This window comes from Ipomoea triloba, chromosome 4 (genome assembly GCF_003576645.1).
Source record: "Ipomoea triloba cultivar NCNSP0323 chromosome 4, ASM357664v1".
In the NCBI taxonomy this organism is placed as follows: Eukaryota; Viridiplantae; Streptophyta; class Magnoliopsida; order Solanales; family Convolvulaceae; genus Ipomoea; species Ipomoea triloba.
This window is the reverse complement of record NC_044919.1, coordinates 6,814,778-6,831,956: the sequence shown is the minus strand read 5'-3', so window position 1 is coordinate 6,831,956 and position 17,179 is coordinate 6,814,778. Positions and strand designations below refer to the sequence as shown.

Here is a 17,179-nt window from a genome sequence, read left to right as displayed (position 1 = left end):
TATGTTTATTTTCAAACTTTCAATTTAGAAAATGAAAAAATGTTGTGCATTTTTCTATATTTTGAAATAGTAATTTGAAAAAATGGAAAGAATTTTGGAGGGTGAAAAGCAGGTTGGGATATTAATTTTAACATTTTTATTAATGTTTGTGAGCGTTTAAATATTTAGTGTTGTGAATTTTTAAAAATGAAAATGAGAACTTTTAAAAATAATGAAAATCTGGAAAATGTGTGAAAAACAGACAATATATAAAGTAGTATTTCACAGATGAGATAATCCCAAGGAGGTTGGACATTAATGTTGGAGGCTGGAGGGAGGTGAGAGGAATTATATTGCAGCAGAGCAGATGGAAATGGATAGGATCCTATAATCCTGATGACCTGTTGGAGTATTCTTGAACCAGAGCCGCAAACAATGATGGGCGCTCCATGAGCTTAGCCGGTGAATCAAACTCCTTTGCCCACCCTGCAGTAAAAACAAATTATATATTATTAATATTGTTGCTTAGCTTGCTCTAATATAATATGAGAGGTGCATAGTTGAAGTAAGTATACCTTCGTCCACCACCAGCACCCTGTCACAATCTATAACTGTAGGAATTCTGTGAGCAATGGTGATAATAGTACAGTCTAAGAAGTCGTGGCGTATGACTCTTTGGATGACGACGTCGGTTTGGGAGTCCACCGAAGCTGTTGCTTCATCCATGAACACAATTCTGCTGTTCTTCAGCATCACTCTCCCCAAGCACAGCAGCTGCCGTTGCCCCACGCTCCAGTTGTCCCCCGCCTCAGCCACTAACCAACCAACCCCATTAATTCAATTTCAAAATAAAGAAATTAGAAATATATTGAAGACAACTCTATATATAATTAAGCTAAGGGAGGGATATGATGATAGGACCTGAAGCATCTAGTTGTCCATGCTTGTCAGCCACCACTTGTTTCAATTGGCAGCGTTCAAGACTCTAAACACATACACATCCAAATAATAAAAATGAGATATATAAATATAGATACATTTAGGTGGAAAAAATATAGATACCTTCCATATTTGTTGGTCGGAGTATAGCCCCAGTGGATCAATGTTGCTTCTAACAGTCCCTTCAAAGAGAACAGGCTCCTGAGGGATGATACCAAAGCGAGACCTGAGATCATGAAGGCCCAGCCTGCAGATATCCACTCCATCTATCACTATTGTCCCTCCACAAGGTTCCACCAGCCGAAACAAAACTTGAATCATAGTGGACTTCCCACTTCCAGTTCTTCCAACTATACCAATCTTTTCTCCTCCATGGATGCTAAGGGAAATTCCTTTAAGAACTAAAGGTGTGTTGTGCCGGTACCTAACCTGCTCCACCCACCCAGCTAGGTTACTTACTTTAGTTCGTACAATCTTCACATTCATCACTCACCCCTAGCTAATTATTAACTACATACATACATACTCAATTTTTAATTTCATAAAGTTAAGAAGAACGTAACAATGCATGAGATATGAATCTAGTTGCGCTAGCTGCTAGTACAGTATAGATCACGTATGTACCTTCAAGTCCTTTATCTCAATATCCCCATGAGTAGGCCAATCAGGGGATGGAAGACAACCAGCTATCTTCCATGTAGCTTCTGATGGGATCTTTATGAACTGCTTTATCCTTTCAACTGAAACCATTCTATTCTCCATGAAACAGGTGATGTAGGCGCACCAGAACAGAACACCGTTCAGTGACAGACCATAAGATAGAGCCAACCCCACATACTCTAATGCATGCAAATTAAACACACATACAAGTAGTTAGTTTATTACCCAAAAAAATAGCAGTATTAAGAATACCAGCTAGCACATACCTGATCCAATAAGAGTGTTTGGCAGCATGATCATGAAAAGGGTAGAAATGCAGAGCAGGGCACTTCCAATGAACTCCAGACGGAAGCCCAGCCACTCATTTGATCCATTGTTGTGGAAATCCATCCGCAGATTTGCATTCACTCTGTCAACATTTCCCTGGAAGAATGTACTTTGTTTCCCAAAACAGCGTATGCTCATAACCCCGGAAACAGTTTCAGAGAAATAGTGGAGAATAGGGGCTTTAGTCAGTGAATCAAGTCGGGTTAGTTCTCGTGACGATGCAATGTAGTAGTTCTGCATGCATGCATTAAATTAAAACAAAATAAAGACTCAGTCAGTTTGAATCTAGCTTCAAGTCCCATAATACTTTTAAAAAAAAATGGAGGCCAGGTGAATGTTCCATTACCCGGTACCAGACATTAAGCCAAATGAGAGGGATGAGAAGGAATATTGTTGGCCAAGCATTCTGACACATAATAACCAGTATGCTAATTACTGTGAAGTACATCGCCACTGCTATACTCATAAACAATGGGATCAAAAAATCGACATTGGCTTGATCCGTTGATACCTGAAACAAATTAGTCATTAAAGTAGGTGTTGGAGTGTATGTATAATGTATGTGAAGCATATAATGCAGCTAGCCCGCGGAACTCACACGACTCAATATTCTTCCAGATGGAGTTGTGTCAAAGAATGACATTGGAGCATGCAAGATGCTGCAAACAATCTGAGTAAAAAAACTTTGAGCTGTTTTAAGACCCAAAACTGCAGCCGTGAATGATCTGATTACCACTAGTACACACGAAATGGCTCCTACAATGGAGTAAACACTAATAAATAGAGGAGGGTTAAATGTTTGCTGAGAAGAAGTCTGGTACGCAAGCCAATAATCATTTCCACTGAGGGATATTTGCCATGACAAGGACGCTATTAGTACCGCTGCCACACCCCACCATCCATATGCCTCTGTGCAGTACTGCTTGTAGACTTCAAGGCTTACATGACCAGTTTCTCTCTGCTCCTCCTCGATGAGCTTGGAGTTACCAGTACCACCTTTAGACGACTCAGCTGATTCTTCATTTTGACCATTGGGTTCTCTTTGGTCTTCAAATTTTTTAGGAGATTGTGCAGAGTTGTCATGACAAACATTCCTGCTCATTTCTACAAGCTCCATGGAGTTCTCATGTGCAGCAACAAGAGCTCCGAAGTCCATACCAGATTTAAGAAGCTCCCTGTAATGTCCAGATTGAACGATCTTCCCATCTCGCATCAACTAACAATTAAGTAGTCAAAAAGTATAAGCATATATTTATTTATTTATTTATTTATTTATTTATTGTTGCTTACCATATATTACAGGATGTGTATGTAACTATGTATTATGCATGCAGGAAATTAAATATATTAACAAACACAGTACAGTGACTATAATAAACATATATATATATTTATTTATGGTTTGGTTGCTTACCAGTATAAGGTCAGCATTATGCAGGAAATCAACTTGGTGAGTCACCAGTAAAATTGTTTTGTCTTTCAAAACTCCCTTCAGACATTCCTGCAAAAGAAAATAATGGTTTCAGTTCTGGTTTGTTTAATTTTCTCCATATATGTTTGAAGTATAACATAAGCTACTTAATTCCTAAGGTCCGGTATTGAAGAATTATTATCACATATCTAATTCAGCAGCTTTAATTAGCTAGCTTTGATGTAACACTGATTTCATTATAGAATTGAAGTTACTGAACCTACCCACCCACCTTAAATATTTCTGATCCAGTTTGAGCATCAACAGCACTAAATATGTCATCAAGAAAGTAAATATCACTGTCTTGATACACTGCTCTAGCTAGTTGTATCCTTTGCTTCTGGCCACCACTGAGGTTGATTCCGCGTTCTCCTATCTCTGTTTGGTCACCGTGTTCCAGAATTTCCATATCTTTCTCCAGCGAACAAGCTCTTATGACCTCTTTGTATCTTTCCATGTTCATTGGTGAACCAAACAAGATGTTATCTTGAACAGTTGCATTTTGAATCCATGATGTTTGGGCTACATAAGCAGTTGTTCCACAAACTCTGACCTGCATATATGCATTTTGAATATATATATATATATATATATATAGAAACATTTGGCATTACGAAAAGGGTAATTGAAATTAAAAGTCCATACGTACTCTTCCTGTGGATTTATGAAGTTCACCCAGAAGCGAAGCTAACAAGGAAGACTTTCCAGATCCAACAGTCCCAACAATTGCAGCAAGTTCTCCCTTTCTGACTTCAAAGTTTATATCTTTCAAGATAATTTGGTTGCCTTCATCATCCCACGAAAAATTTCCTTGTTTCACCTCCACTGCAATTCGCCCATCGCAATAATCTTCCTCTCTTTCAACTAACTTAGGGTCCAATTCATGGCTTGTGAGATAGTTATCCAACCTGTTGAGAGATGTAATGGCTTGTGACAGATAGATCAAACACTGAGGAAAGGTTCGGATAGGCTCCTGCAAGATTTTCAAGATTGTTGTTGCTGTGAAAACTGTGCCGGCATCAAGGGGGACTTTCATCCAAATTGCAACAGCAAAAGTAAGAGCTGAGATCACACTGGGAACACTCCACAGTACAGAGAAGTTCAAAGAAACCAAATACATGATTTTACTAAGCCAGCTGAACTCAACTCCACGATATGATTGTATTTTGTTGCTAAAGTGCTCTTCCCACGCTTGAAACTTGATCACACGCATGTTGCTCAGCAGCTCATTTATGGCTTTCATCCTGCGGTCGCGATTCTCCATGAGTCTGAACTGAAACAAGTTGTTCATACGCGAAACTATCAACGTGAAGATGATGACTCCAACAACGGCAACCAAGGATGCCACAACTGGTACACCAATGTATAGGTAGAGGAGGAACAAGGCTGCCGTAAGTTGTATTGGCATCATCCACAATGAATGGAGCTGTGGTATCATATCAGACAGCAGCTGTGAATCAACAGCCATATAATTCACTATCTGTCCCACGCCATGAGCCTGCCTAGAGGAGCAAGACAGCCTGAGGCCTTTGTTGAACAAGTTTGTGATGAGGGAGGATCTGATTAGCATCCCAAGCTTCATGGTGTGGAAATTGAAATGGTGTGAACTCAAGACTTCGATTACTTTTGCTAAGAAGAGGGTGAGTACCAGAAAATATCCTTGTGAAGGGTTGCTTCTATCCCCGGAAGCAAAACTGATAAAACTATTGATGAGTAGAGGACCAACATACATGACACCCAACCGCACAATTGCAAGAAATCCAGTGAAAGCAATCTGCTTCCAGAAGCAACGAGCCAGCGCTTTTAGAACAGGGTGATTCATGTTCTCACCTGCCTTTGGCCAGCTCCTCTCAAACACTAGTGCCATTTTTTCTGCACGAAATTCCGGTGGGAGCCAAGGGACGTCGTCTGCTGTTAATGGGGATTTGTATCCTTTACACAGTACCGGATTTATCCAGTTCCAAACTGCCTTAGACAGCAAAGAAGCTGTGGTGTAGCCACTGACGACGACGTTGGAATCAATATCATCATTCGCCTCCTTTTCTTCTGTCGATGATCCTCTAATGGAGAGGACCAAGAGATAAACATACAATGGAAGGCTACACAAGAAAAAGATATCATCCATTCTCAGTCTCGGCTCTGCTGCTGAAGAAATCAACCGAATCACAGCAGAAGAAGAAAAGAAGCATGTAACTATGAAGCTGGCAACCCAATAGGCCCGAAGGGACATGGGATGAGAAACAGTATGCGTAGCTCCAAATTTCTTCTGGTGTACATGTGCAATCAGAACAACAACAACTGCAACATGAGCCACAGCTTGTAATGATTTGAACAAAATCTCTATGGAATCCCATGCGGAGTGGATACCCTTGGCGATTGAAAATGAGAAAAGAGCAATATAAGCTAGGCCTAAGAGAGCTGTGACAACAAAAGATGCATACAACCAAAGGTTGACCCTGACCCTGAGCCTCTTAGTTTCAAGCAAAGGTTTGTTAAGAGAATTTGCATCTCCGGTCAACCTGCTGCTATGACAAAGCTTTAGGACTGCCAATACTAAGAGTGTCAACAGGAAAACCAGATCAACAGAGGAACACAAAACCCTTTGGGGACATGGTGAAAGAAGAATGAATCTTAACCATTTGATAGCAACTGAGAAGAAGGATGAATTTTCTGAAGATGGGAGGGTAGGAGCAGAACACTCCAAGGATGTGAGCCATGGAACACTAGTAGCGGACATGATTGCAGACCAACTTCAAGTTTAACGATCACCAATCTCCTGCAGAATTAAGAAACACCACCACCACCACAAGAAACAAGTCAAAATAAAATAAAACATCATAGACCATGCCGAAATATAATATTCACATTAATTAATTAAAACTTATGTTATGAAACTTATGCTAAAAATAGACAAACTCCAAATCTACCAGAACGCTCACATGACCGGCCTGCATACCTACAGTTTAGCAAATGTAAATACTCAGTTAGAGGTAAAATTTGATAACGATGATCCTGGAGTCTCGCCAACGAAGATTTCTTATTGTGTATAATAAACAATAATCTAATTTGTGTATTTAGTTAAGTTACCATAATTTACATTCCTTCTTAAATGCTTTGTTAGACTAAGGCCCTGTTTGGTAAATAATCAGCCAATTTTGATTTATTTGACCACTATTAATTGATAAATAATAAGCTTTTTGTAACTTTAAAATGCTAAAATTCAAATGGCTACTCAAAACAGTCTTTTTAATTAGCTTTTTGAGAAAAGAAATTATACTACAAACAGCTACCAGCTAACAGTTAATTTATCAAACAACTTTATACAATCAGTCAATATTAACAACAAATTATACCTTTTAATCCAAACAGTCAACCCAATCAGCTAATAGTCATTTAGCTAACAAGGTCTGAGGCATGAGAGGCTTGGAATTGAGGATTTAACCATTTGGAATAATGTAAATACAGCCGCCCGGCCACTAGGAGCTCACAAGATACGACGAACAAAAATGATTATTTATTGTCTGCATTGGGAACACTGACGTGTAATTTAAAAAGAGATGGACAGAGATATGGTAGTATCTGAAACCATTTATCATATATCTCGATATGCAGCAATGGAATCAGCTGAATAAACATTCACTATTCGATCTATGGGTACCATTATCCTGATGCATCTCTCACCATTTTATTGTGTCTCAGTTTTAGTCAGGAAAATCAAGAAACCAACCTCTTGTTTCTAGAAGCATTGTGTGGCATTGAGCGTGACAGTATACAAACAAGACACGTAACCGGCAGGCTCACATTCCCACGTTGTTTACACCGCCATGAGTGCTATACAGCCTGGGTTTTAACAGACTCATTAAAACAGATTACATAAATTAAAATTCGCAATCATACTGTATAGATTACATAAGTAATCATAGGTTCAACTTGGTTAAAATCCATCATTATAATATTTCACAAATGAAAAATTTACCATACCTTAAACTAGTAATTTAAGTTCAATACACATCTTTCACGAAGATCTTGTGATTATTAAGTTAACTAATTAATCGACTTATTTAGTTAAAATGGTTCAATTTGTACAGTACTAAATTAATAAAATTGAATATTGACTGCAATAATTAGAAAGCAACAAGACAGTCACATATAATAATTTTATTACTCATGCTATATATTTTAAAGAATTTACATAATATGCATGCATCTAAAAGTAATTTTAACATTGGAATATACCGTTGTCACGTTATAAGTACCAACTTTACACAATTCCTTCTGAAAGAGAAAGTGCATAAAGTTTGAGAGACAGTACCAAATCCGTTAAAGTTGTGAAGTATTTTGACCAGTTGTGATACCGTGGATCATGGTCATGAATGATAATGCAGTTATGTTGAAAGGAAACTACAGTAGGCCGTTTCGTCCGTCTGGAACTGCAATTCTGTTGAACTGATACTGCAGTTGTGTTGAAAGGGAACTTTAGTTGCGCGGAACGAATCCCGTTTCATCCGTCTGTTTTCATTAATCAAAACGATGTCGTTTTGATGCCGCAATCTATAATCCATTGTGAACCGCGGTCCACAGTATAATTTGCGGTATTTTGACTCACCAAGAAAAAGGACCCGCAAAATACGATCTTGAAAGACCTTAAATTGCTCTTTAAGCTTTTTGTTTCTTGGCGTAGTTGAGTACGTGTTTCTATTTCGCAGATATATATGAAGCGAACTACAATTATAATATTTTTTTTTGAGAGCAATTACAGTACTTCTAATACCTAACTACCGGCGCCTACGATCCGGATCCGGTTCCGGTTTGAAACTATCCGTTCGCGATTTCAAAATAATCGAAACCAAAACCAAAACCTTATTTGGACAGTTCCCCTCCGGTTCCAAACGCAACTTTTTATTTATTTATTTTTTTTAGTGCATCAGCGCAAATTGAGCTCATGCAACAGTGCAAAAGGCACTGCTGCAGCAGCTGAATTTGTGCTGATGCACACCTTTAAATTAAATATGCTAAATATATTACATATTATATATACTAAATAACATATATATTATATTATATATGTATATTAAACTATTAAAGGCTTTAATGGTTTAATATACATATATAATATAATATATATGTGTTATTTAGTATTATATATATATATACACACATACGATTTTAAATCGGAATCGTTCGGTTCTGAACCGAAATCGGCAATTCTGATTTGTTAAACTAATCAATTGGAACTGGAACTTTAGAATTTCGGTTCCTTAACTGGAATCAAAATTGGAATTGGATATACGGTCTGGATTCCGGTTTGATTAAAACAGTAATCGGTTCGGTTCGAATTGAACCGTAGTTATGTCTACAAGTAGCTAGTACTAAGTATATTATGAGGAGTCAAAATCCCATAAGAGAAATACATAATTTTCTTACTAAAATCAATCTTCATTCACTACTCGGTGACATCATTTATAATTTATTTTTAGGATAATTCTTTATTCTTATTGATTACGCGTAAATTGATTAGTATTGTGAGCCTGAGATAATAATTTTTTTAGACGATGTTAGAAAAACATACAGGCGCAGCGGAAACATCAAATCGTTTTTTCATGATTTTATGTTTAAAGAGGAATTTAGAATTTCATGATTATATGTTTAAAGAGGAAGTTAGAAAGTTTTACCCTTGAAGCGTGCTTTGGCTTTCGCTTTCTAAACCGTCCAATCGTCCGGCCTCTAGCACGCGAGAACTCCCAAGAGATTTCTACGTGAAAACTATTTTCCTGACTTAATCTCTGTATATGTTCTATATCCCACTTAAGAAATAGGGCAAAGCTATATATGGGTTTTCCCGATTAATCCTCGCCTAAATGGTCAAAATTGAGCCAACAAATTTTGACCGTGCACTGTGAATAGTGAAAAATTAAAATCCTATCTATTAGCTTCCATCATACATATACAAGTCTTCGGGATCTTTGTACATACATTTCCTTTCTACTAGAAAATGTGTACATATTTCGAGAAGGGATTTACATTACAATAATAGATAAGAGGCACGCATACCCCAATTTTAATTAATTACCAAAAATGGTGCAAAACCCAAAATAAATCGCATTCATTTAAAGGGTCCTAAGTCCATGACCAAACCGACATGCTAAGCAATTCATACATAGATTAAAAAAAAATAATGCATTAATTTGTGGCTTTAAAATATATAATCCAATTATACCATAAAAACTTGGGTCAATCTAAATAAAACTTTATATGAAAATTAATTTCCATATAACAAATCATAACTTTCCATTAATTAATTAATTTCATACCAAAATTTAATTTGTATGTAATCAATTAATTACTATTATAATATTATTTTAAATTAAACATTTTATTCTAAAATATTATAATCATGGAAACTTAGCTAAATAGCATTCAATTATCACATAAAAGAATCACTATTTAAGAAGAAAAATAAATATTTCAAGACTATAATAATATATTTATTAATACCAAAAAAAATCATATTTCATATGGTAATAACAATATATTATCATCTAATCTTCCAAAAATATTAATTTTTCAATTATAGAAAATAATCAATATGATAAAAATTAATACTACCAAAATATCTCATATTTAAATTAATAGTAATTAATTTACAATTATCATTATAGAATATTTTACAAATATAATAACAATTAACACCACCTAAAATATCTCATATTTTATTTGGTAATATAATTCTAATTATCATATTATATAATTTTTTTAAAAATATGATAACAATTAATATCACCAATAAATATCTAATATTTAATTTAGTAATATAATTCTAATAATTATCATATTTAAAATTTTGGAATATAATACTACCATAATTATCTCTTGGTAATATTACTTTTTTTCAAAATTTGCGTAAACTTTCAGCCATATTTTCCGGCTATACCTCCCGGCCAACAACGCTGTTCACTTCCTCATCTCCGACCGCCTTTCCTGCCAACAGCCAAATCACCGCCATCCAGGAGTGACGCAGAGCTAAACCGCCACGGCAACCCCATTGGAGCGCCGAACGCTAGGAACAAGCAGTAGATTTCCGGTTGCTTCTCTCGCTGGAGTCGCTACCGGATCTGCGGCTGGAGTCTCCGGCAATGAACAGTTCATCACCTTCTCCAGGAGCAAGAATGGCGATTCTCCAATCGACCAGCCGCCTTCTTCTCCGTCACGCCTGGACTGCCCTGTCTCGTCTCCTGCCATCAGCCACATCGCCGGCCGTCACCGTTGCAGGAGTCTCCGGCGATGAACCCTTTCGTGAGGGCAGGCTGCCGTTGCCTTGAAGCTACAGGAAAAATCAGGCGAGAAGCGGAGAATTCGCAGGGAAGATGACGATCGGAAGACGAATCGAGAAAATACGCAGAAAAGTCATACGTAAAACTCTTTTACGTAAAAACAAAAGAATTTTTTCTTCCTTTCTTTTTGTTTTAATTTCATATATATCAAATATATATTAATAAAAAAAAATTCATATGATAATCAAATTATTATATGAATAAATTAACCCAATATTTTTTTAGATGAAAAATCAAAAGCCACAAATTAATCTAAACATAAAATCAATATAAAAAGTTTGGCGCAGCGGAAGCATCAAATCGCTTTTTCACGATTCTATGTTTAAAGGGGAAGTTATAAAGGTTTACCCTTGAAGCGTACTTTGCCTTTCTAAAGCGTCCAATCGTCCGGCCTCTAGTCCATCCACCGGTCGGGCACGCGAGAACTCCTAGAGATTTCTACGTGAAAACTATTTTCCCGACTTAATCTCTGTATATGTTCTATATCTCACTTAAGAAATAGGACAAGGCTATATATAGTTGACAATGAATATATGTTGACAATGATTTCTAGCAGTATGTCATGACTACCTAGTTGACAATGAATATATGTTAATATATTATAATGAACTTTCCTGTTACAAACATCATGCAACATTCCTTCCACACAACACTTGTTCCGAACCAGATAAAGATCATGGTCAAACTTGGTCAAACCTATGAACCCGGTCAATATGTCTATTCAATATTCTTAACCTGAAGTCCAACTTCATTATACTCTGGCCAGAGATTCTCGTTGTATGATTGTTGAATAGACTGAAACATCCTTGTTACCTCAAGGCGGTGGATCCTCTATTGAACACACACATGTCTTCGTACAATACTGAACTAGGCCACCAAGTACACTTATAGTCCCATAAGAAACAAAAGACGCATACTGGCAAATACTAGTCCACCATATGTATGAGACAACCATGTCGTCTCAAGTCAAAGGATTATTGCATACTTGTAACATACAACATACCGATGATAGGTAGGTAAATACCATGCGGTACGTTGTAGTCAGTCAATGTTCAATGACTTGTTCTCTAACAATCATCTACATGTCCACTCTCTGTATCTCATACAGAATGGCATGAGACTCACCATAAGAAGGACAATGTGCTAGTCTTATCGGAATTCTAATGCCCAATTAGAATTCTTATGACTAGGAACATTTTTACAATACTTCATTTATTAATTATTCGTAACTCATATTCTTAACACTTAAGAATGAAGAATTAAGAAGATTGTATGGAATAATATCAAATATTAACTAAGTCTTAATAAAATAAATAAAAAAAATTATTTATTATATTTATTTAATAAGAAATTAATGCCCAAAACAATAAATGTTAGCTCATAGGGCATACATGTCTAACATATATAACATTAATTGTTTTAGAATCAGCTTGGTTGGTGTGAATGGTTGTGTACTCTTATCTCTTAGAAGAGTTTGGGAGTTCAAAATCCGTTCTTTTATGAAAAACTCAATATAATTAACCGTGCAAATGAGGATTAGTCTGAGTATGGTATAAACTTAAAGGTGACTCATATAATTAGGACAAACTCATGAGTCATGACACATCGTGGTCTAACTACAAAAACATTAATTGTTTTCAGTGATGCAAAAATCCCGCCTAGGCGCCGATTAATCCCCGCCTAGGCGCTAGGCGCCGGTCGACCGCCTAGCGTATCACCTTAAATGGTGGTCTAGGTGCCTGGTCAGCTAGGCAACTGCCTAGGCCGCTTAGGCACTGACCGTCTAGACCTTCTAGGCCCCGAACTAGACCTCCTAGGCACCGACTAGGCTGCCTAGTTGGCCGATTAACTATTGTTCCTCTTTTTTTAATGTGTTATTTCACTCAAAACAACATTGTTTTGAGCGAAATAACTCTAAATTGTACAAACTTTAGATATGTTTTAGGTTAATATTTAATATTTTAGTATTAACTATCAAAGTATTATATAATTTATAATTATTAGTCTTTAAAAAATTAAAAATACTTAAATAAATTTTTAAAAAATAATAAATAAAATAAAAAATACACGGGCGCCTAGGCGTCGATTAATCCTTGCCTAGGTGTCGATTAATCCCTGCCTAGGCGTCCTAGGCGCTAGGCGCTCCGGCGATTTTTTTTCAACCATGATTGTTTTAGAATTTATGAAATAATACAACATATAATTCATATATTGTTAACAATTAATAGGTTGTTCCAAATATTTAAATTTTGGTAGGATTTAATAAGTGTGATATAATTAAAAACTTTGGCCCTGTTTGGTAAATGGCTGTTGGTTGTTTGGGTTGGCTGTTTGGGTTAGAATGTATGATTTGTTGATAATATTAGCTGATTCTAGAAAGTTGTTTGATAAATTAGCTATTAGCTGATAGCTTTTTGGTATAATTTCTTTCCTCAAAAAGCTAATTGAAAATGTTGCTTTGAGTAGACTTTTGAATTTTAGTATTTTGAAGTTACAAAAAGCTGTTTTCAAAAAAAAAAAAAGTTACAAAAAGCTTATTAACCAAACAATTAATAGTGATCAAATAAGCCAAAATTGGCTGATAGGCTGATTATTTACCAAACAGGGCCTTTACCTTTTAAAGTTCTAAATACCATATATGAAAATGAAAATGAAAAGTCACATCTCTTTTAAAATTTCATATATGAAAATGAAAAAAAAGGCTAAATACTTTAATTTTGAGTAATGTTATAGCTAAAGCTTTTTTTTTTTTTTGGTACTACAATCTAACCCTAAACATAGTATCTGCTCAAATTAAATAACAACGGATTTAACTTTTTTTTTTTTTTAAAAAACAACGGATTTCAATATTTTGCATATGAAAATTCATTAAATTAAATACTTATAAATTTTAATAATTTACCTACAAACTTTTTCGTTCATAGATTTAATTTTTCTTGTAATGTTTGATATTTAATCAATAAATGGATAAGGGTCAAATAGTTCCTCAAACTACAGTGACTTGTGCAATTAAGCCTCCAACTTCAAAAAGTTTCAATTAGACCCTCAAACTTGTTATTTTGGAGCAATCACATCCTTTAACCTATTTGTTATCTGTAATTGCAGGTCAATTGAAGTTCCGACCAACTCCGACGAACCTCCAACTAACTTCCGACCAAATTCCGGCGAGTGAAGTAAAAATATCAACTAGCAACAACATCGCGTTCTGCAGGAGATAATTATTAGGGTCGAAAAAAGTAAGAATTTTTCATTTTTCCGTCGAGCGGTTGGGTTGGACAGAAAAGGGTCGGAATTTCCGACCACTTTGAAAGGGTGATCGGAAAATTCCGACCACAAAATAGAAGTGGTTGAAAATTTCTCTCGGCCATTTAAAATTGTCAACACTTAACTGGTGGTCTTTTTTGTTCCGACCACCTAAAGTGGTCGGAAATCAATTATATATATATATATATATATATATATATATATATATATATATATATATATATAAAAATTAGGGATTCAGACTTAACAGTTCAACATTCATTTGTGCGCCGCTTGCCTCTCTCTATGTCTCAACGACTCTACCCGACCACCATCTCCGGAGACCTCCACAGGCGACAACTACTCTGTCTCCGGCTCGATCTTCGCCTCCTCACATGCTCACAACCTTGTCTCCATCTCTCCGCTTTTCACCCTTTGACCCTCTCCGCCGTCCCTCCGCCTCTCCGATAAGTCCTTATAATCTCATCTACTAATACTCATAGTCTCAAGCTCTTCTTTACATAAGAAACCCTAGATTTACCTTCGAGACTTTGTGTTGGTAGACTTTTCTGGTGACCGTCTTTGGCCTTGAATATGTAACAGGTAAATTACTGCTATTTTAGTTATTTATGATATACTGTTCTTAAATCTTGACTTTTATGGATTTATGATATTGTTAGGGCTTAAGTTCGTGAAATCGATAGGGTTTTCATAAGTGCCTTGGCTTTTGCAAAATTATTATCAGACAACTTGGTCCCTTACACATTCTGGATCTCTTTTAGATGATTTTCATTGTAATTCAATCCTCAATTTTGTTAGGGCTTAAGTTCGTGAAAGATAAATCTGCCAAACTAAAGCAAGCGAGTAAAACAGATCATTGCGTTGGACTCAGTGTAAGAACTCTCTCCCTCACTCATTCCCTTGTTCTTTAATTTATCTTTATATATATTCCCTTCCAAAGTAAGAATTTGTTGGACACTTGAGAAAAATGCAGTTGTAGGATGAGCAGTTTATACTTATATAAGAATGTTGTTTGTAAGTACTCTGTATTTAGGCAGCAAACTCCTTTGAGACGAAACAACTGAGTTGCTTTCTATCTTTGTTAATATTTTCTGTTCTCTATAGAAATTATTTATTCACGATCTTTCTTAGGAACAGTAATACAAGTGGCAAACTTTAGACACTAAAGATTCAATTTCAATATCCTGTTGTAGTGTCTGTGTAAAACTTATGAGTATTTATGAAATTTACGGAACTTATTGTAAAACTTCATAGGAATAGTTTGTATATTTAGATAGAGGGTAAAAGTCTGTAAAGAAAGTTAAAAATTTTGAGGTTGGATTGCACGATTTTAACTATTTATATTTGTAAGAAAAAAATGTATAGAAATTCTAATTTTATAGAGTCAAAAAAATGAAAATAAACAAAAATGAAAAAAATAAAATAGTTTTTCCCAAAATGGTCCCTCAACTATTTCTCAATGTTTATTAGGCTAATAATAGGTAAATGGACGAAAATACCCTCCATTTTAACTCTGATTTGACGGAATATGTAACGGAGGACCAAATTGGATGAGTTTTTGAAAGTCGAGGGACCACATTAGGTGCAATTGAAAGTCGAAATGCAAAATTGAGAATGGGCAATAGTCGAGGGACCATTTTGGGAAAAAACTCTTTTATATTACATATTTGAGTTAATTCTAACAATGGTCCTCCGACTATGTTGATTTTCCAAAATTAGTCCCTGACTTTTAATTTGGACAATTTAGGTCCTTGACTTTCAAATTCTTTCCAATGTTGGTCATTTCGTCAAATTTTGGTTAAATTGAGGTCAAATGAAGGGGTAAAATTGTCTGTTCACATGTTTAGTGTATTATTACTTGTATTTTTCCTATCCTATACGTTGTATATATGAATATAATCTCAGTCGAAGTCTCAATCGAAGTCATATAATCTTATTCGATGTCTCTTCGACTGATATTATATTCATATATATAGTGTATAAGACAGAAAAAATACGAGTATACAAGTGAACGGACAATTTTACCCCTTCATTTGACCTCAATTTAACCAAAATTTGACGAAAGGACCAACATTGTAAAGAATTTGAAAGTCAAGGGACCTAAATTGTCCAAATTAAAAGTCAGGGACTAATTTTGAAAAATCAATATAGTCAGAGGACCGTTGCTGGAATTAACTCTTACATATTTGGACTGTATATGTATATATATTTTCCTTTAATCCTTTAAGATATATGTGTATTAAATATATGAAGTAATATATATATATATATATATATATATATATATATATATATATATATATATATGATTGCGTTCAAAATGAGAACCGTGTGTCCAGGAGAGAACTGAGAACGCTTTGCAACGCGCCACATGTCCAGATGTAGTTGCACCTAAGGTTATAACTAGGTGCATTTAGGTGCATGAATGTTAACAAGGTAAATTACTTACATTTTTAAGTGAAAATAGGTGCACAAGTGCATGTAAAATGTATTACATGTGCTAGAAAAATGTATATCGATCGATTGAAATCCTTCTTTATTTAGATTAGGAGTTACAAATCATTATATTAATCAAAATAAATCCTCTTTATTCTCCATTAGAGAATATCCTAAGTGGTGAAGTCAATCCATTCTTCTCCTTGAACCTTAGCTGACAACATTTGTGGATTCCAAGGGAAGAGGATTTCATCATCTTCCTCCTTCTCCCTTGGCCGAAATTCTCATATATATATATATATATATATATATATATATATATATATATATATGTATGTATACTTTCCTTTTTCTTCTAGAGTACAGTTGGAATCCTTCCTCCTAAGCCAAAAGAAGGGAACATTGTCAATTGAAGATTTAGAGGGGAAATTGAAGGAATTACTTTCAAGTAAGTGGTGTATGTTGTTTTTACTTTGCCAAAAAATAAGTATGACTATGTTTCTATATGAATAAAGGAATTACTTTCAAGTAAGTGGTGTATGTTATTTTTACTTTGCCAAAAAATAAGTATGACTATGTTTCTATATGAATATGTGTGCGGCGTGTGCGCGCGCGCTATTCTTGATATTGCAGGACTTTAATGTGATTGTAAGGTGTTTTTGTATTAGTCATCATTTTGTGATATTATGCTCTTGCTTGAGTTTATATATATATATATATATATATATATATATATATATATATATATATATATATATTACTAGTTATAAAG

General features: G+C 35.2%; 1 protein-coding gene across 1 annotated transcript; it reads right to left on the bottom strand.

Annotated features, from left to right (window-relative positions):
* Window positions 1-212: 212 nt before the first annotated feature.
* Window positions 213-6,329, bottom strand: LOC116016739 (ABC transporter C family member 14-like). Its single transcript, XM_031257120.1, has 12 exons — window positions 6,304-6,329; window positions 4,026-6,152; window positions 3,609-3,929; window positions 3,320-3,406; window positions 2,504-3,121; window positions 2,252-2,416; window positions 1,845-2,139; window positions 1,543-1,757; window positions 1,042-1,347; window positions 901-964; window positions 555-794; window positions 213-465 (listed from the first exon to the last, which is right to left on the bottom strand). The coding sequence occupies exons 2-12, from the start codon at window positions 6,111-6,113 to the stop codon at window positions 365-367; spliced, it is 4,500 nt and encodes a 1,499-aa protein (XP_031112980.1). The 5' UTR covers window positions 6,114-6,152; window positions 6,304-6,329; the 3' UTR covers window positions 213-364.
* Between the last annotated feature and the right edge of the window lie 10,850 nt (window positions 6,330-17,179).

Bases quoted from the DNA above. Each gene is read 5' to 3' on its own strand.
- LOC116016739 (XM_031257120.1), bottom strand. From the start codon at position 6,113: ATGTCCGCTACTAGTGTTCCATGGCTCACATCCTTGGAGTGTTCTGCT. The intron at 3,122-3,319 runs GTAAGCAACCAA...CTTAATTGTTAG, and splicing joins ATAATGCTGACCTTATACTG to TTGATGCGAGATGGGAAGAT. The intron at 2,140-2,251 runs GTAATGGAACAT...GCATGCATGCAG, and splicing joins GGCTTAATGTCTGGTACCGG to AACTACTACATTGCATCGTC.